The sequence below is a fragment of the Aspergillus ruber genome, assembly GCF_000600275.1.
Source record: "Aspergillus ruber CBS 135680 unplaced genomic scaffold scaffold00004, whole genome shotgun sequence".
NCBI classification, from domain to species: Eukaryota; Fungi; Ascomycota; class Eurotiomycetes; order Eurotiales; family Aspergillaceae; genus Aspergillus; species Aspergillus ruber.
The window spans coordinates 486,641-510,894 of record NW_024467300.1 but is presented as its reverse complement, the minus strand read 5'-3'; the positions used below and the strand labels follow the sequence as shown (position 1 = coordinate 510,894).

Sequence of the window (24,254 nt, the reverse complement as noted above, 5' to 3'; positions counted from 1 at the left end):
TGAAAGCTGCAGGTGCGGAGATGGGAATGAGATCCGATTTGGTTACCAATTGGCAGACAATAGCAAACATGGGGAGTCTAGATGGATCTTGACAGAATAATATGTGCATGTATATACAAGGAAGGAGAGAGAGAGCAAACAATCTCTACGGAATAGAGGTTGGAGGAGTAAAAAGAGAAAGGCAGAAGAAAAAGAATAGAGAAAAAAAGGGAAGGAGGGGGCAAAAAAAAAGGGCCGGGCGAGGATCGAACTCGCGACCACCAGATAATTGGCTACTTATTGGCACATTGCAATCTGATGCTCTACCACTGAGCTACCGACCCGTAATGAGATCTACAATGATAATAATATTAATAAGTCATGAAAACAAATAAAAATATACACTTTTTGAATCGAGATCTTCTGCTGATCTCTTACTTTATAAGTCAATTGGACACATAAAGAGTACTCTGTAGGATTTTTTAGTCTATTCCCGAACTATTCACAATTGACCCAAAAAAATGGGATGATACATATTCTGACATGCGCCACAAAAGTACTGTCACCAATAGTCTAGTTTTAGTCTCAAGTATCCAATGTGATTCTCAGTCTTGGGCGCTATTGGTGTGGCCGCCATTGGGCCGTCTGAGAAGTATAGAGTGAGATAACTCGTCAGCATACTTTGCAGAGAAGAACAAACAATTGGGCTCATAGCAGGGCAATAGTGTCTCTATTGACAGTCTTAAAATTAGTAGAGAGTGTTCCGTACAAGTAGAACTGACCCTGAGTCTTCCATCTGATGTATCACCAGCGCTGAAACGAGCACCGACATCAGTCCAAACTCTGTGTCGCCTGAAAGATTGCCTCACTGAAGAATTATTCCTTATCGTGCCCTGTACTCTGTATAAGAGATGGATTGTACGGAGTAGCAATCGTATATATTTGTCAAGCCAACACACATTCTTTCCCGTTGCTGTCAAACATCGAACTTGTCACACGCTCATTGTTTCTTTCTTTCCTCTCGAACGCCTATTTATTACCTGTTTTCTCTCTTACTCTCATTTCTCTTCATCTTCACTATTATCATAAATTTTCGGGCAGACTCGCCGGCGAACCTGAACCAGGGAACGCCTTCTGCTGAGCGCCACGCATTCATTTCTCAATTTTGTCATTCATTCATTTATTCATTCTTCTCGTCTCTTATTCTCCTTCTCTTGATCATTCCCATATCATTAACTGCACCAAGCGCTGTTTGGCGCCGCCTTGCCGCCGTGTCTGGCAGCCCTGTTTCGTCAAACCGAGCGACGTCGCTGCTTCATCCCTTCATAAAACCTCCCTTTAAGATTTTTTTCTCTCTCTCTCGTATTCACCTTTTCATTTATATCCACTCTCTCCTTTGTTTTCTTCTAATTCCACATGAAAACAATCAAAGTATCCCGCGACTCGTGACTTTGTTCCTATTAAGTCTAAGGACCTCTCGATATTACGTTGCGCGGCCCCGCCATCCATTATCTTCATTCCAGTCCATTTCTTACTCTATCCCTCTTTCCTGCCACCTCTCGGATTTATCTTCCATACTGGCAATCAACTAGACTATTTTGTGTCCTGCCACTGGTGACCGTTTGCGGGGGAGCAAAGGAAATAATTTCCTGTCCCTTGTGTGGGCGATTTTCCAGCCTTTATTATCCTTTAATTACCCGTGAGAGCGGCCGGGAACCCCATGTCCTTCCTGCGCAATCCGTCCGCTGCTATCGATTGCCACGACCACTCTTCGCTGTGATCTACTTCTTTTTTTGCTTGACTTCGGTGGGATATTTGATTTACAATGGCTTTGTCAAGTCCTCCCCGAGGTGTCCAGCCCGGCGATCTCCTGGTTGTTGTCCGTAAGTCAACTCGTCCGCTGTGGTCGCATGCTAGTATCGCTTCTGCGAGAAGTCTCCCCCTTCCTTTTCCTGTCCCCTCAAAGCTAATTGTGATTACTTCATAGATGACTTCGATGCGCGCGGTAACGACGAACTTACTTTACGCCGAGGAGACAGGCTCGAGTTAATTGAACTAGACGATGGTTTTGGCGACGGATGGTTTCTCGGAAAGCATTCAAAAACAGGAATGACCGGTCTTTTTCCTGGAGGTTCGCTACGACTCAAAAAAATATAGCGTATGTTTTTGCGATCGCTGACATTTAATACTACACAGTCTATACTACCTTCAGCCCGCGAATTAACACTCGACCGCAAACGGATACGTCACAGCACCGCGACTCCGGTTCGCAAAATGAAGAGCCCGATGTAATCCTAGGTGCGCCGGTTGCATTGAAAAGTGGCCAGTCCACCCCGCAAGCTTCGCGCCATGCTAGCGCCTCCGGTATGCAGGTGCCGGATATCGATCCTTCAACACCCCCTTCGCCCAAGCAACAACTGCAGCCGCAACAAAGATCGAGCTCGTCTCCACTGCCAACTCGAAACATGACTCTTGATGTTCAGCAGTCGTTCAAACATTCCCTTGCGCATCAGATGAGTGGTCAGGACAGTCCGGTCATGAACGAGACCTTGAGCGTTATCGATGAGCATATCACCGACTTGAGTACCCCACGACATAGCTTGGCGCCTCCGGAACCCAGAGTGCGAAACGATTCCGAGAGCGAGTATAGCAGCCATCTCGGGCACCGTATGTCCTACATCAATGGCCATGAGACGGACGAAGAGGAAGAAAGTCAACCTACCGAGGAACAGGTGCGCGCCTGGGATCAGCATGAAACCGCAAAGCGCCTCCGAGAGCTTGACGTCGATGACAAACACTGTGACATCTTTGAAGAGCAAGAAATTACCGGTGACGTCCTCCTTGATATGTCTCAGGATTTCGTTATGATGAAAGAGTTTGATTTCGGTGTCATGGGCCGCCGTTTGAAGACCTGGCACAAAGTGAAAGCTTTTCAGGAAGAGATCAAGGGGCAATCCGCCTCCTATCCTCGGACGTCAGAAGAGCGTCCCGAACATACGGGTACCTTCCTCCCACGCATCCCAACCTTTTCCGAAAAGACTGGCAGTTACCATCAGTCACGAGGTTCAAGCATTTCGTCGTATCAACATCCCCGGTTCAGTGGAAATATGCAGAGCAATACCTCGCCCGCTCCGACCTATAGCATCGGTGTTGAAAAAAGGCCCTCGGCTGCATCCGTTCGAAACTTTAACCATTCTCGCCGTCATTCGTCGATTGACACGACCAACCGCTCTTTCGAGTTGGCTGACTCGCCCCCTCGTGCGTCGCATCAGCCCAAGTCCTCATTTGACCGAGCTTGGTCCATGGCTGGTGGAAACCAACGAATTTCCCCTCGTCCAGGTACGTCTCTGGGGACGACCACATCAGAGAGCACGTATTCCCAGCAAGGAGCACGCGGCGCAGACCCTAATGAGTGTGATTCAGCCATTTCGGTGACGGACCGGTACGATGACCTGGACCGTGGATACTTCTCAGGGCCCGAGGGTGACACCAAGAAAAGCAAGCGGGTGCTGGTCAAACGGGGTTCCGCGGCTAGTGGGAGTATCAGCCATTCCAGGAAGTCAAGCTACAACGACGAACCTTTTAGGGTGGGCAAACGGCACTCTCGTATTGGAAGCATCGACTCGATTCGCGATGCCGCTAACCATGCCTTCGCCTCGTCGAAGCTGTCTTCTTCGGGTCCACCCGTTCCACCCCCCAAGGGGCGTATCCGGAGTCTTAGCACGCGCATTGTCGACCGGTCCGGTCACAGCTCGCAATCATCCAATGCGGCCTCATTAGAGGATAAGACAGCTTCTGGAACCGGGTTCTTTTCGTCTTTGGTTGGCAGCAGTGGAAGTGGTAAAACCGGTGCAGAATCATCTGCGCGTTCTTCCTCATCGCCGTTCCAGCAACATATCAAAAATGCTGGTCCTAAAATTCGACGTGCTGTCGGCCTTCGGACGACGACAGACATTGTCGGAAAAGTCGACATGTCGGGAGTCCCTTCATCACCGATAAAGGACTCGGATCCGTCATCTATCCGAACTGGATCAACCACGCCATCTGCCACATCCAAGAGTTCGGAACGCATTAGCACTGAACGCCAGAGCACTGATGGATCTGGGAAAGCGATAGATGGCGCCGGTGGTTTCCCTTTACCACGCCCCAAGCCCTCTGTCAAGACCTCCGTCAAGACCAAGAAGGACACAAGTGCGTACATCCAAGGATTAGAGAAGAAGTCTCCAAATGAGCAAATGACACAATGTGATTATTCGGGTTGGATGAAGAAGCGATCTTCGAACCTGATGACAACGTGGAAGCCTCGCCTCTTTGTCTTGCGGGGTCGTCGCTTGTCGTATTACTATTCGGATAAGGACAAAGAGGAACGAGGTCTGATTGACATTACTGGGCATCGTGTTCTTCGAGCAGACAACGACCCAATTATCACGCTACATGCCACCCTCACTGGTGCTACTGCATCGCCAACGTCGCCCGCCGGTGCTGCCCAATTACCTACGGAAAAGTTGTCCAAGTCCGAAAGCAGCGGGCCGTTCTTTTTCAAGTTGGTGCCCCCGAAAGCCGGCGTGGCTCGCAGTGTCCAATTCACCAAGCCTGCCGTCCATTATTTCCAAGTGGATACTGTCAAAGAAGGCCGCTTGTGGATGGCTGCTCTCATGAAAGCGACTATCGAACGTGACATGGAAATTCCAGTCGAGACCACCTACAACATTGATAAAAAGACCGTTAGTTTGAAGCAAGCTCGACTGATGAACCAGCGACCGCATGCGCTTCTCGCCACTCCAACGCCTCAAGAGGAAGACGAGGACAAGGCCGAAGAACGGGCGCAAGAGGCGGGCAAAGAGCCACCGACCATGAACGACGGTACCGGTCTGGGTCTTGGTCTTGAGACTCCCACTAGGGGTGATGATGGTGGCCAGATTCCATCGAGCCCGCTTGCTAGTAACCCTTTTGACAACGGCTCCTCGAATTTGATTTCAGAAACGACTGAAAAGTCGAGCTAATTCTTTTTTTTTTGTCTCATCTTTCTTTCTCTCCTTAATATTTCCCTTCTCGATGGATTGACGGGATAATCATTAATATTTGATTATCGATTTTCAAATATACTTACCTCATAATGCGACGCCATTTTTCTGGCAGTTGCTAATATCTTGTTTGGCGTTTATGTGATATACCCCTTGTTCCGGTTTTTTGCTTCGTTCTCATGCTTTTTCTTTGACTTGTACGTCTCGTTTTATGCCTGATATGGGGTTCCTATTTAGTTAGCTATTTTCGTTTTTGTTGTTAGATATTGTGGAAAAGGGTATCATAGGTTATGGAATGGATATAGCATGAGGGTTGGTAAAATATATTATGCCTGTTATTTTCATTTATTTTATTCTATTTTAATTGGGTGTTGATACATAGGTAGTTATCTTGTGCTGCTGAATTTACTGTTAATCGCTGCCCTACGTTGTATATTTGCCAGTAGGAACCTGGCCCTACCCATCATGAAGGGCGCATCATAAGATAGAATCGCACAAAGGAAGCACGTCATACGCCTGATATCCTACCATAAACCTATTGACGCCTTCCCCAAAACATACAATTCCCAGTGCCCTGTCGTACCATCAACGGCAGTAGATTCAACCAACGCATTATCTGGTCACCATTGCGCAAAGAAGAAAGAGAGGCTAAAGCCCTTAGCCTCTTGTTTGAAGTCATACCATTTTGTAACACGCAATATAAATTGGCCTCCTTCCAGATTAGCTTCTATTGCGCGGACCATTGAGTCCCTGGAAGGAAAAATAAAGACCTAGCAAAGGAAGAGCTCTTCAGCCCCTACCCCTGTTGAATATAAGGTGAATATGAGAGGGGGTCAAATGTTTCCTTAGCTTACCAGGGCGTCAAGATATGTGCATAGGCGCTCATTCTGTCATAGACCCCGGGAGGTATTCATTCCCCTGCGGGAGTATGGCAAGAAAAATGAGATTGAATGTATGGGATTGTAAGTGATACACAGTCTCATAGTGGATTTATAATTCCTACTCACACACTTCATGTTCGAGAGTCAGGAAGCTTTCTCGAATGTATTCCTGTCTCTTCATACTCCGCTCCGGGCATCTTGATTTCAGCCTGGTAAGGTCCAAAGTATTGAGAATGGAAATCTTATCTTCAACGGACATAGCGCTGCGCTTAATACAAAGATCTAGCAATGCGGTGGCACCGATAGAGCTACTCAAACTGTCAATCTCCAGTCGGATTATCTTGAGAACGCGACGAAGTTGCTTCTGCTAGGTGCGAATGTGTTCTCTCATCTCTTCTAGTGAGTGACCCATATCATGATCCAGCTATATCAAGCGAGACAGAGCCAGTTCAATGGGTAAGAGTTTGGAGAAGAAAGGTGGGGGAAATACAATGTAGAAGGTAAACAGAATCACGTGAAAGTTTCTGTATTGGGAAACCACCAACCACACCATCTCCAAAGCTAGTAGCTGATTGAAGAACAAAACCACTGCTATATACAATGTGAATCCATCAAAGCGATGAAACCCACCAAATCATGTTTCTTCAAGCAGCTGTGTTATTGGGTTTAGTATCGATTATTCCACGGTCCTCGAATGTTTCTGATTGACGATGATCGTCATCTCGTTTTCTATTTTTCCCCCTTTGCACCGTGCATCACCACTGAATCAACACTCGATTCGAGGCTATAGCCAGTGTATATCCCTACCTGGCAAGTATCTCTAGTGTGGTATAACTTAACAAAAGGCTCCCGATTTCTCCAAACCCGCAAATGCTAGGTCTATTATTCGGGTCTCCTCGATGTCCCTCCTTTTCCTCACTCGCCGTCTTCTCTTCGTCCTCCTTCCATTGGCGGTAGCGGCCACGGCCTACCTCTATCTTTACCCGGTTTTCCACGGCTGCGCGTTTCCGCTGCCTCGAAAAACAGAAGAAGGCGTTGGAAAACAGGACACAAATCCGCTCCTCGCTACCTTCCGACAGCATGTCGGCACCGCCTCCGCAGACGAACCGGCCATCTTTCGATTGCTAGTCCTAGCAGATCCCCAGCTGGAAGGGGACAGTTCGCTCCCGAGTCCTGATAATGCGCTCTCGGTGCGGATCCAGAAACATTGGCTTGCGGTTAAATTAGCTTTGCAATACCGTCCCGACGATGACAATGATGCCAACGAAAATGATGCAGAGAACGAAACCGACGATGGTGATGACGGCGACGACGACGATATCAGTGGCCTTGAACACTATTTACGAAATGTGTACTCTACGATTTCGACAGTTTGGCGCACTCTCATAACCAAGGACGTCCCACGCAGCCTGCGCGCTGCTCAGAAACGGCTTGATTTGCTGGGAAATGACTACTATTTGGCACATATATACCGTACGCTGCATTGGTGGACCCGTCCGTCGCATGTCACAGTGTTAGGGGACTTGGTTGGTAGCCAGTGGGTGACGGATGAGGAATTCGACCGGCGCGGGGACAGATATTGGGATCGGGTATTCAAGGGTGGTGAACGGGTTAGCGATGAGATTACTGTGACAGGGCAAAAGGGACACGAAAATAATGAAGTATACGATACATCTAGGTTGGAGCAACTAGGAGCCAATCCTGCTTGGGAACATAGGATCATCAACATCGCAGGGAACCACGATATTGGATACTCGGGGGATGCTAGTGACTCTCGGTTGGAGCGTTTCGAGCGCGTATTTGGACGCGCGAACTGGGATATTCGTTTCCAGCATCCCCTTTCCAACCATGATAATTCGATCGTCATCCCAACACTGCATGTGATTAACCTAAATACCTTGACCTTGGATTCCCCGGCTCTTTCAGCGAAGATCCAAGCGGACAGCTACGACTACATCAACGACGTGATCTCCCACCGCACTTGGCCGGTTGAGGATCGCACGACCTTTACGTTACTTCTCACGCATCTCCCCATGCACAAGGAGGACGGAATTTGCACGGATGGGCCTTACTTTACGTATTATGAAAACGACGATGAGGGTGACACACCCCGCTTCCTGGAAGGAGGCCTGCGAGAGCAGAACCACCTTAGTGAACATCTCAGCACCAACGGCATTCTGCAGGGCATTTTTGGCATGAGCGGGAGTGAGGAAGCCCCCGTTGGCGGATTCGGTCGTAGCGGACTGATTCTTACTGGTCACGACCACACCGGATGCGACGTGGTCCATTTCATTAATCGGACAAACGAGGATGTGACTGAGCAACACGACGATGCATCTGAATCCGAATCCGAACTCGAACAACAGGCCTGGAAGTGGAAAGCAAAACGGTACGTCGACCACCACGATACTCCGCAAGACACACCGTCCATTCGTGAGGTCACCCTCCGCTCCATGATGGGCGAGTATGGCGGGAACGCCGGTCTACTCTCTCTCTGGTTCGACGCCGACCCAGCTGTCAACGAATGGAGATACGAGATCACCATGTGCGCCGCTGGAGTGCAGCATATTTGGTGGGCGGTTCATGTGACTGACCTTGTGACGGTTATTGTGTTTTTGGTATACATTCTTGCTTTGGCTTTTGGATCCTCGAAATCAGGATCTCCTCAGTTGGAAAAGGATCAGAAGGAGAGAAAGGATTCGCATAAGGGAAAGAACGGTGACCCGCAGTTGACTGGGACCAAGGGGCCACAGCAGACGGAGTTAACACCGTAGTTGTAGGGTTTTGGCTTTCTTTTTTTGGATATTATATACACAAGCTTGGCACTTATGGTGTACTTGGATACGGTTGTCACGAATTGTTATTCATACATGGATAAAAACTATTATTACTACAAACCACAAGAAGTTGGATAAGAATTTTGAAAGATTTTTTTGGATTCTCCGAGTCGCCATTATAAGAAAAGAGGAATAAGGTAAAAAAGAAGTTATCGAGTTCCGGGGCGAGTAAAAAAAAAGGAAAACATGAAATGGCTGCTTAAAAAGGGATAAATTCAAAGCGCCTTTTTCCATTTTTTTAATTGCTTTAAATTCATATGCAACCCATAAGCCCAGCTGGTATCGTTCCATCCATATCAATTTTCGGATTCCCTTTTTACATGACGACACCGGAGTTGGAAGCGATACGCTAGAGTTTGTTAATTGGATGTTGTCCTTTTGTCTGGAGGGAGAATGGGGTTGTCTTACGGGCCAGAGCTCAGCAGCCTCCTTACCGACGGGACCGGTGATGGCAGATCCCTTCATCTCACCCTTAGCGTTGACGATCTGTTCATGATTAGCAAAAGCGTTCCTCTTCAACCGAACTTAGGCCAATGGATAGAATGTTGGTTCAAGGGTGTTGATGCTTCAATTCAACCGAACGAGCAGAACCGTAACCTCCCATTTCCCAACATCCTTATCCAATGACTCCAGGGCATTACTCACAACACCAGCGTTGTCCTCGAAGTAGAGGTAGATACCGTCCGGCCGTCTCCAGGGCTTGCTCTGACGGACGACAACAGCAGGCATGACCTTCTTACGGAGCTCAGGCTTTCCCTTCTTGACGGTAGCCATGACCATGTCACCAACACCCGCGGCGGGGAGACGGTTCAGACGCGCACCAATGCCCTTAACCGAGATGATGTAGAGGTTACGAGCACCGGAGTTGTCGCAGCAGTTGAGGACGGCTCCACTATAATACGCATGTCGTTAGCGAGTTTGTTCCCTCCAGTTTTTCCAGTTCGTGCATTGCGATTCATGTGTTTGTGACGACGGTGCTGAAGGGCGAGTGATCTTGAAAGGGTAGACGATGTTCGACATAGTAGATTCTGATCGGATCGAAAAATCGTGCTGGGGTTTTAGGATTCATCCAAACGTACACAGGAAGACCGAGCGACATCTTCAGCTTGTTGCCGGCGGCACCACCACGACTATAATCGAAAGCAAATCAGCGTTCCCTTCTTCATCCGAAGCATGTACTTCTTTTGTCCAACATGTCGCCTTTGAGCGCTGCCTTCCGTTTTTGCTGTTGTCCGTCCAAAGCCGCAAACTGCTTCGAATTTTTTCGTATAACTTCCCAATAATTCGCCCTATAACTTTCTCTTTTCGAATTTTCTTCGCTTCCCTGGACGGCGACAACAAACGACAACTGACGGCAACACTCGCGGGCATAACATCTGCTAACAAAAATTAAACCGAACAGACAGCACTCACCCTCTCTTAGACATTTTGGCTGTTTGTTAGTTAAACGGTGTCGACTAACTGGGAAAAGGGACAAAGGTGTCGGGGGACGTCGAGATTTGGCACAGCGGCTGGTTTCGAATTGCTCTCTCGCTTAGTGTGCGTCGTGGGCAAAATCTTGGCACCCACCGTCTATTGGTTGGGTGGAGTCCCGCTTGGGCTATAGGATTTGCCCTAGGACCTTACTACATTAGGATGGAGTGTCTTATGTAATGAAAAACATAATTGGGAAGTTCTGGTCTCGGCTACTGATATGACGTCAGTTAATGAGCCCTATCTAACTACAACGAACGGCGACATAAGTAGAGATTTTGCTACTGGCATGCTGTAGAGAAATTCGATTGTATAACTCATATGTACGGACTAGTCTAATACATGTAGCGGCATCAAGCGTCAAATGAATCTTAAAAAAAAAAAAAAAAAACAATAACGACGACGACGACGACGACGCAGCAAAAACAAGCCAAAAGATGTTCCAAAAAGAACCAGAAATGAGATAAGAATGGCTAAATAAGAAAAAAGGCCTCTCGCGATTATAGCATAGCAAATTGAACCCTATAGCATAACTCAATGCAATTCTTTCACCCAAACACCGTAATTGCCATATGTCCCCTAATTGCGCCAGGAACCGATAAGAAGATTGCGCCTTCGCCGCAGTCGGTGTTGCTGGAGTTTTACTCTTCGTTCTTTGCAGGCTCCTCAGGCTTCAGTTCCGAGGAGGCCTCTTCCGACTCTTCCGTATTGTTTGCATCCTTGCTCTCTTCCGTTGCCTTGGGATCTTCCACTCCAGTTTTTTCAGAAGTCAGCTTGTCTTTGGGAGCTTCAGGTACTTTCTCTGGCTCTGCTGCCTCAGTAGCAGCAGGAGCAGTGGTAGTCTCCATCGATTCAGTTGGCATCGCTGTCTCCGTCTTCTCTGCTGTCTCTGCTCCCTTTGGTTGTTCTGCTTTCTCTCCTTCTGGTTCGAATACTTCCTTGGCGGGCGATTGGGGTTTTGGTGGACTCGACGTCTCGGTTGCTGGATTATCGGTACTAGGTACTGCTTCCTCGGCTGGCTTCGTTTCTTCTCCTTGTTTCTCACTTGGAACGGTGCTCACAGGCTGTTCTGGTTCAGGTGCGGGCGGTCGTGCGTCTTCCATTGTCGTGTCCTCGTCCTGGACCTTGGGCGACGGCTGGCGAGAAACTGGCACAGAAGTAGGTACAGCAGCAGGTGCAGCAGATTCCTCTTCTTGCTTGTCAATAGCCATTTCACTTTGCTCATATGCAGAAGCCTCTTCGGCTCTTGATGGAGGTTCTGCAGACGGTGAACGGGGACCCTCTGTCTCCACTTCAGGTGCTTCCGTCATCTTAGCATCGCCCATGAGATCAGCCTCTTCATCAGCAATCGAAGATTCGTCCCGAGGAGTTGCAAGCCCACTGTCGAGCCCAGAGTCGCCAGCGTCGAGGTGTTTGTAGCTAAAGTGGTTTTTGGACTTGAGACTGTTGGGTTGACGGCGGATGCCATTGGCAGCATTTTCTTCCTCATCCTCGCTGTCGCTAAGCTCGCCGGGCTTCTCCACGTACTGATCGAAGCGGCGCCTGGTGGCACGTACGTCTTTGTTCTCATCTTCGTCTTCGTCGTCAAGAATCGCATCCGCCTCATCGTCCATACCCCCCACAAGAGGGTCGCGAGGCACATCGGTCATTTGGACCGATGGCGCAAAAGCTGTGCGCTTAAGATTTTCAACCACCTGAGCACGAATTTTCTCTAGGTACTCCTTCGTATTGGCATTATCCATATTCGATGGCCGTACGTCTAGTTCGTAATCCGGACCGAAATACTATGATTTGTTAATGCTTTACTCAACAACAGGGCGAGAAGTTCTTACCTCATAATAATCATTATAAGGGAGCTGATGTTCTAGGTTTTCACCCAAGAGAATACCTGTTTCGAATGCCCACGTCCGCGCGACATTGCGCATAGTATACCCGCCGCCACCGACGACCAACGTCGGCAAATTGAAGCTCTTGACGAAGTTGACGCAATTTGCGTGACCTCTCATGCTCAGGTTGAAGCATCCCAGGCGGTCACCAGAGAGACTGTCACCGCCGCATTGAAGGACCACAGCTTCAGGCCGGTACCATTCCATAACACTCTTGATAACAGGCTCAAATATGCTCTTGTACGAGATATCATCGATACCATCGCGAAGCGGGAAATTGACGGCATAGTTCTTGCCCTGGCCCACACCAATATCGCGAAGTTCGCCGGTTCCGGGGAAATACTCTCCATACTTGTGGAACGAAACCGTCATGACACGATCTGTGGTGTAGAAGGCTTCCTCAACACCATCGCCGTGGTGTACATCTATATCGACGTAAAGAACGCGCTGTTTGAACCGTAAAAGTTCGAGAATACCAAGGACGATGTCTGAGCAAGATGCGGTTAGTCGAGCCCAATACGACCTCTGCTAAGAGCACACTTGAGTCATACCATTCACATAACAGAAACCACTTGCTTCGCTCTTCTTTGCGTGGTGAAGACCACCAGCCCAGTTCACAGCGACGTCACATTTGTTGCGATTTAGCCGAGCTGCACCTTCCATACTGCCTCCAGCACTAATACCGCAGAACTCAAAGAGACCATCGAACACAGGACAATCGTCACCAACATTGTACTTGCTCTGTTCCTTCGCGAAAGAATCCATGTTATCCGGTGTAACCTTCGAAAGGAAGTCGATGTACTCGTCGGTGTGGAACTGCGTCATCTCAAATTTGGAGGCGGGTTTCGCACGCTGTGATGTTTGCCTATCAGCTGCAATGTCCAAAAGGGGCCCAAATCAAACCAGAACCACTCACGTAGATTTCCATTTTCTTGTAGAGGCCATAGTTCATGACCAAGCTATGGGCCATCCTTATACGGTGAGGCTTCATGGGATGTCCCGACACATAGGCATAATTTCCCACGTCGGAATCGTAGAAGTAGGCGACCTTGCGGTTGCGGTCCCCAAGCCCGTTGATAATGGGATCCAGCGGTGGTGCTAAGTTCGACATCCTGAGAGACAATTCGTGCGAAGAAGCACGGAGGATGCTCACTCAGTTGGATTATGCGATATATAGGTGTGTAGCGCCAGTCGAAGGGTTAATCAATGTAGACGCCGTCGACGGAGTAGAGAGACGATAGTCCGAGACGAACTAGGCGAATGGGCGGTGGCAAGTGGAAGTTGATATTACGAAAGTAAAAGCGCAATGGAATAAGATAGTCCCATCGCCCTTCGAAGTAGGAAGAGTAAAAAAAGGAAAAGAGGAAGAGAACAAGAAAGAAGAAGAAAGAGGAATTGGTGGAAGGGGACGGCCGAGCAAAGACCGCCGGCGCGCAAGAGGGAGCTTATATTGGCTCACCGCCTTTGGTTATGTGATGCGCCTCATCTTGTCTTTGTTGGTACATCCTCTGTGAGCTCAACTCCTTCTGCCATCCCATCAACTGTCAATTTATTACTCTTGTCTTTTGTTGCTTTTGCCATTCTCTCGACATTATTTGACTGCCGTTGCTGTCTGCTTCGAGCACGCTCACGAGTCCGTCTCTTCGTGCCACCCAACGAACTCCGACGTTGACGCTTCCGCACTGGAAGCTTCCCTCCTGCTATCTTCCAGTTCATTCTTCTTACACCGAATCTATTCATTCGTTATGGATCGCCTAAATCGGATGCTTCATGCCGCTCAGGGTATGGGCATGGGTATGGGAGGTGCTCCTGGTGGTGTAAGTGCTCTCGTTGCGTCACTCTGTTGCATCTTATTCAGGATCCCTTCCTCTGCTTGGGGCTTATGAATAGGTAGTTCAGAAGCAAGATAGATTCATTACATTGCGAGGAAATTGAAAGCTGGAGGAAATATAGCTGACTAGAACTATTATAGGACACGCCCAACCTGATCGATAACGCCGAAACTGTCCACATCTCGTCCCTAGCGCTGTTGAAGATGTTAAGACATGGTCGGGCAGGTGTACCTATGGAAGTTATGGGCCTGATGTTGGGTGAATTCGTGGATGAATACACTGTTCAGGTGGTGGATGTTTTTGCTATGCCTCAAAGTGGTACTGGTGTCAGTGTCGAAGCCGTGGATCCTGTCTTCCAGACCAAGATGATGGAAATGCTGCGACAAACTGGAAGGTATGTTTTGAATAGCTACCCCCCCTAGCTTCTTCCTTCAGTGGGATGCTGATAGTTTTCTTTTATAGACCGGAAAGCGTCGTCGGCTGGTATCACTCTCACCCTGGTTTCGGATGCTGGCTCTCCTCCGTCGATGTTAACACTCAGCAATCGTTCGAACAGCTCACACCTCGTGCCGTTGCTGTTGTTGTTGACCCCATCCAGTCCGTTAAGGGCAAGGTCGTTATCGATGCCTTCCGTCTCATTCAACCCCAGACCGTTGTCATGGGCCAGGAACCCCGGCAAACAACATCCAACTTGGGTCATTTGAATAAACCATCGATCCAGGCCCTCATTCACGGCCTGAACCGACACTACTACAGCATTGGCATTAACTATCGCAAGACGGGGCTCGAGGAGAACATGTTGATGAATTTGCACAAGCAAGTATGGACCGAGGCATTGCAGATGAACGACTTCCACGATGAATGCCAGCACAATGTCGACCGTATGAAACAATTGGTTGGCCTTGCTGAGGGTTATGAGAAGCGGGTCAAGGAGGAAACAGAGTTGAGCAAGGACCAACTCAAGACGCGATATGTCGGAAAGGTTGATCCTAAGAAGCGTACGTTGTTCCTCTCTTTACCACTGCGTTGATTGATATTAACAATGCACTACAGATATTGAGGATGTCAGCCAGCAACTGATCGAAGATAACATCGTTGCGGTCTCGAGGCAGATGATTGACAAGGAAGCTTCCGTGGCACGGCCATCGGAAGCCAAGGGAGCTCAGAATGGCGCTGCCATGGAGGTGGATGACGAGCTATAGATGGAGTATGTTAATCACGGCTAGGAATTCAAACATAAGCCTACGAGTTCTATCTTTGCGGGTATACGATGCATGCCATAAAACTATTTTTCACGTTCTACATCCACTGGATATAATAAACGGTACAGACGAATTCCAGTCTATCAAAACAACAATAGTGAATTTGTATCCTTCCGGTAATAATGCTATTCATATTTCATGCATCATGTACAACTATAAAAGGGCAACAGCCCAATGGTAGTAATGATATACTCGAATCATCCTGACAACGTATGTCTCATAATGATCGTTGAAAAACCGTATCCGTCGAATTCGCATATCCAGCGACGCGCAGGCAGACCCGTGTAACTCATGACAGTCCTGGAGACTGAATGTCGACTTCGTAGTGCTCTTCCGGTAAACCCGCGCGACAGTACGACAAACAATGTTGGCACGATAAACAGTGGCACTCCTCAAGATACCTCTAAAACCTGCTCTTCCTCCCCTTCGCTCTCCGACTCCACGTCATGCCTCCACTGCCTTTCCGGCCCCCAGACGATCTGCTTCTTTGTCACTTTGGTCTCCTGCAATAGCCGCATCATGAGGGCTCCATGTCTACGGACAGAGGGATAGCCGTCGAACTCAACGTGTTTCAAATCCGGTAATCTCTCCAGGATCTTGCGCAGAAGATCACCAGCGAAATTCGTGTAGAAGCCCTTGGAAACGCGAAAACCTTCGAATACCGGATGCGACGGGTCACACTCTATAAACACCTTCAAAGTACGAACCCGATGCATATCTTCCAGGCCAAGCGAATTGTCGACGGTCCAAGATTTCGGGGGTTTAGTCCAACTCGAGCCTAGGATCAATTCGATGTTCGAAATTGACGGCCGGTAGAGCGGTGGCAAGGACCTGATGGTGGGCATTTTGGAGTAATCCTGAATTGGGAATACGCGGAAGGTCTGAGTGGAGTAGTAATAATCGCTGGCCTCCAGGTGGACTTGCTTCGATACTAGAAAGAGCGAAAGACGCTCTGGCAGCGGCGCAGAAGGGGGGTTTTTCGACGAGGCACCCACGCTGCCGGTTGTTCGGGTTTGCTGCAACCAGCGACGACGAGTGGTGGCGAACAGGACGAAAGAGTAGATACGCAGGCGAAGTTCAGACGGGAGGTCAAGGAAGCGAAAGGGCTGTCTTAGTTCTCTGGACTCAATTTCTTCTTCTCGTTCACCGTCGACACCCTTCGAGTCGAAGTCCGGGTACAGATCCTGGAGGGTTAGGTCCTCCAAGGTCTTTGTGATGGAGAGCATGGCGAAAAAAGGGCTGTAGGAGAAGCCTATAAAAATAAAACAAATACTCAAATGTGGGTGTGTGAAGGTCTAAGGTCTATATCGATCGCTGGAAGTGCTTGAAAAAAAAGTTACGAGTCTTCCCATTATTGCATTAACTGAAATTTTGCATTAACCATAAAACACTCCCCTCCTTCCAAGCAGAGGACATCACCTCTGAGAAAAAGAATCAAAAAGAGCAATAGAAAAGGGAATTGTATCCCACGAACGGGGCTGCAGCTGCATGGAAGATCTTAGCTGCGCTCTTGGGAGTGGGAATATTCGTCTCCCCAGCTAATACAACCCGGCATGCACGGAAGCGAAGGCTTGAAGGGTCAAATTAACATCTGGGTTTCAACTTTCAAATTGGAGAAAAAAAGAAGAAAAGGAAAAGGAATTTGGTTCGGAGGTTCTCAAATTTATAGGCGGTGGCGGGACAAGTTGCGCAGTGGGTGTATTTTGACTCCCGTGACAGCATCTGTCCCGAAGCGAACTTTCTTCGGAGTGTGAACCGCATAGGCAAGAGGATCAGAGGCACTCGCAATTCAACGCTGTCAATTGTCTACGATTTTTTGGACAATTTTCTATCTGTGCCTTCTTTATTGAGTGCAAGATATGAGTACTTGAACGCCTTTACTTATCCCCTTCCGTCATCATGCTTAGCCGTGCTATGCTGCCTCTGACGAGGCCCAACATCCTTGCTTCTACCACCCGTGTTTCAGCCCTGTCGGGTCCTCGCTCGCGATGGTATGCAAAGAACAATAAGCCGAAGACACCATACAAGGTCCCGGATTCGGTTAAGCCCCCCAAGCCGGAGCAGTCAGGAAATGCATCGCAGGAACAGTTCTCGACGGAACAAGCGGAATTCGACACCAAGGCCGACCCGCAGCAGAACACTGCTAACAGCACGTCGTCAGCTGTAAGTAAAGAATGTTCAGCCGCTGCTGAGAGTGACGAACTGAGTCTAATTGGATTGGTCTTATGCAGCCCGAACCCGACCCCACTACTACCGAGAAGAGCGCACCTCGAAAGCCGCTTCCCGACCTCACACAGGGTATCCCCTCGACCTTGGCGGCAGAGCTGGAAGGACGCAATAAAGGAAAGACACCATTGAACCTGACCGAAGATCCCACCCATGCAGAGGATGAGTACGACGATGGTGGCCGAGGCGATATCCCCAAGGACGGCTACGTCTCGTCCACGGACCGCCGCAGGGCCCGCATGGCGAGCCTGATGTGGGCTCTTTTCGCACTTGGAGCCATTGGTGGCACTGCATACTTGGGACGCAATTGGGAGACCGAGGAGGAGGAGAGGGCTCACCCGGAGCAACCGTCTGGCTGGGGCGTGGGCCTTTTGTACAACCGCATCAAGGCTCGTATGAACGACATCACCAGCTACTACAAGGATCCTCCGTTCCCTAAGCTGTTGCCGGATGAGGACCCCAACATGCGTCAGCCGTACACCCTGGTAATCAGTTTGGAAGACCTGATGGTGCACAGTGAGTGGAGTCGGGAGCATGGATGGCGGGTTGCCAAGCGGCCAGGAATTGACTACTTCCTCCGTTACCTGAACCAGTACTACGAGCTTGTGCTTTTCACCAGCGTGCCCAGCATGATGGCAGATCAGGTGCTCCGGAAACTGGATCCTTACCGTATCATTCGCTGGCCCTTGTTCCGGGAGGCCACCCGGTACAAGGATGGAGAGTACATCAAGGTAAGGTTAAATGCATGCCGTAGATAAAACTCAATGCTAACAACCCTATCAGGACCTTTCGTATCTAAACCGTGATTTGTCTAAGGTGATCATGATCGACACCAAGGAAGAACATGCCCGTTTGCAGCCCGAAAACGCCATTATCCTCAACAAATGGCAGGGTGACTCTAAGGACAAGAAGCTTGTTGCCTTGATTCCCTTCCTCGAGTACATCGCTGGTATGGGAATCGACGATGTGCGCCAAGTCCTGAAGTCGTTCGAGGGCACCGACATTCCCATCGAGTTTGCCAAGCGTGAAAGGGCTATGCGCGAACGCTTCCAGAAGGAAGTGGCTGAGGAGCAGAAGAATAAGCCTCGTGTGAGCGTGGGTAGCTTGGCCACCGCACTGGGACTTAAGTCCAACCGCACTTTGGATGGCGAGCAGACCCCATCCGAGGGACTGGCGCAGGGTAAGATGCTCTGGGACCAGATTCGTGAGCGGGGCCAGAAGAACTACGAGATGATCGACCGGGAGATTCGTGAGAACGGTGAGAAGTGGCTGGCTGAGATGGCAGCAGAGGAAGAAAAGTTCCGAGAGGAGCAAATGAAGAGTATGAAGGGGTCATTCACCAGCATGTTCGGTGCTGGTGGCGGTGAGGAGGAGAAGAAGCAGTAATGGCATTGGTGTTGATGGTTGATGGCATTACGAAGATATGGAAGGGTATGGCGCATCAGAGCTGAACCTCTTTTTTATTCTATTTCTATTCGTTCATGTACTTGTACCTGAGGGATTGTTGTTCTGTGGGTTTCCTGTTAGGGGGTTTCATGGCTCTGCGCGTCAAAAGTACTGGGATTGTCTTTTTTTTTTTTTTTTTTTTTTTTTTTTTTTGCATGTATAAATTGGGCAATATTAATCTGTGATGTCACCGCTCTACTGCCTTACTTGGAGAATTCTTTTAGGAAGTGTTCTGCATATGATATCTGCAATCAACCCTGTTCTCTCGCCCTGGCCCCGAATTCCAGATCTCATGAACTACCACAAACACACATATCGCATATCATCCTTGGCAATAATCTGCAGCACAATCCACAGGGCTTAAATTTCGCCACGGAGGATATGTTACTACTCATTCGGTGAGCATCAAGCAATATGTACGGCGTCACGGCTTGCATCGGCGATCTCACAACTTACATCGCTTAGCAGCAATGCATCTTTAAGAGTACGTACGCCCATGCAAGTTACAAGGGACAGAGGCATTCTTATGTGTATGTACTTGTATGCCGGTTCTTTTTATTTCGAGATCGATGTTTCACAGTTGTCCTTCTGACCGCAATTGATCTTGCGTTCAGATATTCTTGGACAAATTCAAGGGGCTCTTGTCGTGCATATGATGGTCGGAATAAAGATTATAAGGAGGGTGAGTTGCTCGTTCAATCTTCTGTAAAATCATCATCAAAGATTTATCCATATTGCTATCACCATGGCGCCCATTTTCGAAGACAGTGTCAGCAATGCGAACGCCAACCCCAACATCACCAAGGCATCTCTGTGCCAGGAAAACGGCCCATCATGCAAATACACACCAACCAAGAAACTACAAGAAGCGCACCGACAAGTCGCAAATGACTTCCGATCCGACGTAGTAACCGTCCCAACAGAGGAAGTCATGCAGGTACCTACCATCTCACCAACCCTACAACACACCCAATACTAACCGCCTAAAACAAAGGCAATCATAGATGCAACCTTCCAAGACGATATGTACAATGAAGCCGGCGACCCCTCCGTTAACGCTCTCCAAGACCACATCGCGGCCCTCACTGGCAAAGAAGCTGGCCTCTGGGTCCTCTCCGGTACAATGGGCAACCAGATCTGTCTGCGCACGCATTTGACCCAGCCGCCGCATTCTGTGCTGTTGGATTCCAGAGCGCATGTGCATAATTGGGAGTCGGGCGCGTTGCCAGTTTTATCGCAGGCGACGTCTACGCAGGTGGTTCCGAAGAATGGGGTGCATTTGACCGTGGATGATGTGAGGAGGAATATTATTGCGGATGGGAACAGTAAGTTTCCTCTTGCAATTTGGTATTGGGAGATGGATGGTTAACATGAGCAGTCCACTTCCCACCAACCCGCGTCGTCTCCCTCGAAAACACCCTCAGCGGGACAATCCTCCCCCTCGAACACGCAAAGCAAATCTCCCAGTTCGTTCGCAACTTCCCCGTCTCCGAAGGCGTCAAGCCCATCGCCATGCATCTCGACGGCGCACGCCTGCTCGACGGCGTAACGGCCGAAGGCGTTGACATCAAAGAATACTGCTCACATTTCGATACCGTGAGCATTTGTATGTCGAAGGGCCTTGGTGCGCCGATGGGAAGTGTGATCGTGGGGAGTAAGGCGTTTATTGAGCGAGCGAAGTTTTTGAGGAAAATGTTTGGTGGTGGGACGAGGCAGGTAAGCACTTACCTTCAATACCCATTCCTAGCGAGAGCAAAGATTGATATGTAACAGCCTGGCATGATGGCTGCTGCTGCCAAGGCAGCCATGGAATATACCCTCCCCCTTCTCCCGCGCGTCCACGCCCTGACCAAGAAAACAGCAGACTCCCTTCGCGAAATCGGCTACACAATCAGTCTCCCCGTGCAAACGAACATGGTTGTGCTGGATCTGGAAGTCGATAACATTCCAGCTGCCGCATTTGTGAACTACGGGAAGAAGCACGGCTTAATATTCTTTCCTAGTGCGCGGTTGGTGTTCCATCATCAAATCTCGGAGGATGCGGCGGGTAGGGCTGTTGAGGCGCTGAGGGAGTTGTATACGGATAAGAAGGCAGGGAAGATGCTGGAGGATTATGCGGTTAGTGGGGGATATACTTAATTTTTAATTGTAGGATGGGGTTCGGTAGACAGCTTACTTGTTTTCTCTTTTTACTGTTGAGTTTTAATCTATAGACTGGAAACAACCCGGGTATATGTTTGTTGAAATATGTCCATCGTAAACCTTGCCCAAACCAGTCAAAGGCTATGGCAAATTAACATCTTGAAAAACAGAGACATCCCAGATCCCTGTCATATCAAACGGAAACCCGTCCATCGTCCCAAACGTCCCCGAAATCGACATCATATCATCCACAATATCATTATTCGTCTGCGTCTCTGGGAGCGAAATCGCAGCTGGATTCACAAGCCTGGTATCATTGGGTCCACTGCCGTTGGCCGTTGGATCAAGGTTGGTCCAGGCTTCTGGCTTGCTCCAGGCCTCAGGAAGCCGGTTTAGGATACGCTCGCAGTGGTCGAGGCACATGTCGGCTACGTCCCAGTCTTCTTCTTCGCGGACGCGGCGGAGTATTGTGCGGAAGGTTTCGACGTTGGAGAGGCAGGACCGGGCAACTTCTGCGTCAGTTGTTTCGAGAGCGCAGCGGACGAGGAGGGTTGCTGTTGAGGTTAGGTGGAATGCGCTGTCTATAGGGAGTCAGACTAAGAATTTCTCTAGGGAGGGAAGAAAGTGACTTACAGGGTAGCCAGAATTCTTTAAAGCTCTCTCTTTGCAACGAAGAAATGAATCTTACAATATCTTCAGCTGATTTCCGGCATTCTGTCTGGAAATACCGCCGCGCCTCGGGGTTATCCGCGTCGGTGTTGTTGACCTCCTGCACCGTCTGTCGTAAGTATATACCGCTCTTAGGGGACCCTTGAACATACATTCAACTCCACTCGACTGACGAGCATTTTGACGGAAAGGAAAGCTAGCTGCAAACTGCTCGTTCCCGCTATCCGTTCCTCGCCAGTACTCGTAGATGATTTTAGCAAGTCAGGAAGGGAATCTTCCCATCCATCCAGATCAGTTCTGATTTGCCTGACTTTCTTTGACGTTTCCCGTGGTTGCCTATGTTGTAGACCATAAACGAGGGGTAGCAATTCGCCCAGGATCTCCGTCAATCGACACAGTCCAATGTGACAGTGTGCTGCTCGCAAGCGTTCTGTGGTGTGTGAACCTTGTGGGAGAAGGACATCGATGGTAGGAAGTGGAACGTCGTATTGGTTCTTTGCAATTTGCGGGGGAACCCCGTGGCCAAAGCTTCCCCTACATGATGGTCAATGCACAGGTATGGTAAAGCACGGTTTCTTGACACTTACCAGCGATCGTGTATTACAACACCCCACCATAGACGGATACGGTTGTTCTTTTCGGTCTGAGACAGTCGCCAGTTTGTAGGATCACGGTTCAGGCCCAGACAATGAGCTAGAGAGACAGTGCGGCCGCAACTGATGGCATTTCCTGTCATTGAGAAAATTGGCCGTCCGGTGAGGTCAACAAGAGCAGCGCTGATGGTGGACAGGCCAGGAGCAGAGAATTCCTCATGGAGAGCAGCCACTGTCATGTTAACGGCGTATCGAACGTCTGGTTTAGGATGAGACGAAAGTTTTTGTGTGTGCTTCCAGTAGACCAATGACATCGAGTAGACCTGGCATAATAGAGATGCTGGCGGTTCGCCCGGGCAATCTGACGTGTATGCTGCCCAGAAGCTTTCTCCATCGAATATAGGAAAGGCCACATTAAACCTATCTAGGAATCTGGATGAAACATTAGTTGGAGTAGTCAAGCAAATCGAAAACAAAGACTTACAGTCTGACCAGGTCATCCTTGAACGGTCCGAGAATTTGTTCAAGGATCTCTTTCTGGTTCTCCCCCGGGGGAATGCCAACTCGCATTCCCTGTCTTCTCCTTGAAACAGTCGTATAAAGAATAGGTTTTCTCGGATCACTTGAATAAACGTTGTACGGATGGCTTTTTGGTTCCACGGACTTGCTGGTGCGTTCCGGGGGCATATGTTTCTCAATGACCTGCGCATCATCTGCGACAACCGGTCCAACAATGAAAACCGACTCATTCTGAGGATCATCCACCCCTAAGCGCCGGAATTGACTCCCTCCATCCCCAACCGACGTAGCGCGACGGAAATGACTGGATGTATCTTCCCTTGGCCGATCCGGATTAGGAAGAGAGATGTCATCCGATGCGCGCTTGCGCTTTGGGGGCGGCGGCATGCCGTCTAGACCCTGGTCTGAGGGCCATTCTCTAGTAGCGATGGGATCTGTAGCAGTGGGCATCGGAGTCTCACTGCCAGGCTCTTCTTGATAGTGACAGTCCGCTCCTTGGACCCTGCACAAGAGACAGGATTGTCCTGGAATGTCGACCGTGCATCGGGACTTGCGCTTGCGACATAAATCGCAGGCTCTGACTTTATGCGACCTGTACGGACGCGCACCGGCATTGTTAAAACCCGGGGAAGGGAGTTTGGGGGCCGAGTTGGTCGAAAGCGTGGTCGAGGTCGAGGGCGGCATCATGTCGCGCCACGACGTAAAGCAAAAGCAAGAGATGTATATCTTTGTCGCAAAATGCCGATAAGGCGAATAATCAGTCCCAGTCAATCAACTGCAAGATGCATTCCTTAGACCAATCACCGCTGGTACAATGGCTGTGGCCGATCTCTGAAACAGCCGAGGGTAATGAATTAGTGGACGAGATGCAGGCGCTGTCAAGACAAGGCGGACCGCGAGGCATACATCGGGGAGAGCCGTCACACTGTGCTCGCCATAGTTTGTCTCTTTTCTTTTGTGCTTGTGAAATTAAAGCAATAAGCAAGGTCCCCTTTTTTTCCCTTGTCAATTCCTTTAGATTTTTATCGTCGTTTCTGCTGCTTCGGGAAAAGTGTGGGGGAAAGACCACGGGCTGAGTCAGCGCGGCATCGGCCACCGAAGCATCGTATATCTGCATTTCTATGTACTGTGTAATTTGCTCTCTTGAATAGTTCATACTAGTCTATAAGAGTAGAATGTCGCATCGCGCCCTACTAATAAGTCGCTGACTCTGTCTTACTCGCTATTTCGACTACTGCGCGCTGCGGCGGATCGTCGTTGCATTCGGAACCAGCGCAAAAAGGACAGACACAGCCACCAGCGCTGAAGAACCCGCCTCCTACACCTTTTCCTGTCAGCGCTTTATCTTTTTTCAGTTTCTCAATTTATTTTCATTTTCTGTACTTTGAATCTGTCTTGATCTGTGCAATTCTCTGCGGTGACTCGCTGGAAAATGTCGAGAGGCTGCAATTAAACACGGAATACGCGCTTGTTCCTACAAATGTA

General features: G+C 49.2%; 8 protein-coding genes and 1 non-coding gene across 9 annotated transcripts; 4 read left to right on the top strand and 5 right to left on the bottom strand.

The window, feature by feature from the left end:
• Positions 1-230: 230 nt before the first annotated feature.
• EURHEDRAFT_t34 lies at positions 231-323 on the bottom strand. The gene has a single exon. It is a non-coding gene; the product is annotated as a tRNA-Cys (tRNA).
• A 1,481-nt stretch (positions 324-1,804) lies between these two features.
• EURHEDRAFT_513085 (putative polarized growth protein (Boi2)) lies at positions 1,805-8,650 on the top strand (the record flags this gene model as incomplete). The annotated part of the gene is made up of 5 exons (XM_040786129.1): positions 1,805-1,862; positions 1,967-2,110; positions 2,176-4,972; positions 6,762-8,552; positions 8,638-8,650. The coding sequence occupies 5 exons, from the start codon at positions 1,805-1,807 to the stop codon at positions 8,648-8,650; spliced, it is 4,803 nt and encodes a 1,600-aa protein (XP_040641706.1).
• A 55-nt stretch (positions 8,651-8,705) lies between these two features.
• EURHEDRAFT_472524 (60S ribosomal protein uL14) lies at positions 8,706-10,183 on the bottom strand. The gene is made up of 5 exons (XM_040785350.1): positions 10,135-10,183; positions 9,801-9,851; positions 9,367-9,613; positions 9,130-9,207; positions 8,706-9,070 (listed from the first exon to the last, which is right to left on the bottom strand). The coding sequence occupies exons 1-5, from the start codon at positions 10,146-10,148 to the stop codon at positions 9,038-9,040; spliced, it is 423 nt and encodes a 140-aa protein (XP_040641705.1). The 5' UTR covers positions 10,149-10,183; the 3' UTR covers positions 8,706-9,037.
• A 360-nt stretch (positions 10,184-10,543) lies between these two features.
• rpdA (histone deacetylase RPD3) lies at positions 10,544-13,477 on the bottom strand. The gene is made up of 4 exons (XM_040785349.1): positions 12,997-13,477; positions 12,632-12,932; positions 12,027-12,568; positions 10,544-11,978 (listed from the first exon to the last, which is right to left on the bottom strand). The coding sequence occupies exons 1-4, from the start codon at positions 13,189-13,191 to the stop codon at positions 10,836-10,838; spliced, it is 2,181 nt and encodes a 726-aa protein (XP_040641704.1). The 5' UTR covers positions 13,192-13,477; the 3' UTR covers positions 10,544-10,835.
• A 106-nt stretch (positions 13,478-13,583) lies between these two features.
• Positions 13,584-15,378, top strand: EURHEDRAFT_384011 (proteasome regulatory particle lid subunit RPN11). Its single transcript, XM_040779603.1, has 4 exons — positions 13,584-13,897; positions 14,053-14,306; positions 14,375-14,910; positions 14,966-15,378. Exons 1-4 carry the CDS (start codon positions 13,826-13,828, stop codon positions 15,112-15,114), a joined length of 1,011 nt encoding a protein of 336 aa, XP_040641703.1. The 5' UTR covers positions 13,584-13,825; the 3' UTR covers positions 15,115-15,378.
• Positions 15,379-15,458: 80 nt separating this feature from the next.
• EURHEDRAFT_528745 (uncharacterized protein) lies at positions 15,459-16,400 on the bottom strand (the record flags this gene model as incomplete). Its single annotated transcript, XM_040787076.1, has 2 exons — positions 15,459-16,280; positions 16,329-16,400. 2 exons carry the CDS (start codon positions 16,398-16,400, stop codon positions 15,567-15,569), a joined length of 786 nt encoding a protein of 261 aa, XP_040641702.1. The 3' UTR covers positions 15,459-15,566.
• Positions 16,401-17,073: 673 nt separating this feature from the next.
• EURHEDRAFT_449093 (protein translocase subunit TIM50) lies at positions 17,074-18,786 on the top strand (the record flags this gene model as incomplete). The annotated part of the gene is made up of 3 exons (XM_040783787.1): positions 17,074-17,337; positions 17,406-18,131; positions 18,184-18,786. 3 exons carry the CDS (start codon positions 17,074-17,076, stop codon positions 18,784-18,786), a joined length of 1,593 nt encoding a protein of 530 aa, XP_040641701.1.
• Positions 18,787-19,178: 392 nt separating this feature from the next.
• On the top strand, positions 19,179-21,064 carry EURHEDRAFT_528743 (threonine aldolase family protein). The gene is made up of 5 exons (XM_040787075.1): positions 19,179-19,262; positions 19,312-19,783; positions 19,841-20,171; positions 20,225-20,562; positions 20,620-21,064. The coding sequence occupies exons 2-5, from the start codon at positions 19,592-19,594 to the stop codon at positions 20,983-20,985; spliced, it is 1,227 nt and encodes a 408-aa protein (XP_040641700.1). The 5' UTR covers positions 19,179-19,262; positions 19,312-19,591; the 3' UTR covers positions 20,986-21,064.
• A 26-nt stretch (positions 21,065-21,090) lies between these two features.
• Positions 21,091-23,865, bottom strand: EURHEDRAFT_266117 (putative C6 transcription factor). Its single transcript, XM_040778146.1, has 5 exons — positions 22,735-23,865; positions 22,245-22,682; positions 21,810-22,191; positions 21,622-21,757; positions 21,091-21,569 (listed from the first exon to the last, which is right to left on the bottom strand). Exons 1-5 carry the CDS (start codon positions 23,454-23,456, stop codon positions 21,130-21,132), a joined length of 2,118 nt encoding a protein of 705 aa, XP_040641699.1. The 5' UTR covers positions 23,457-23,865; the 3' UTR covers positions 21,091-21,129.
• Positions 23,866-24,254: the final 389 nt, after the last annotated feature.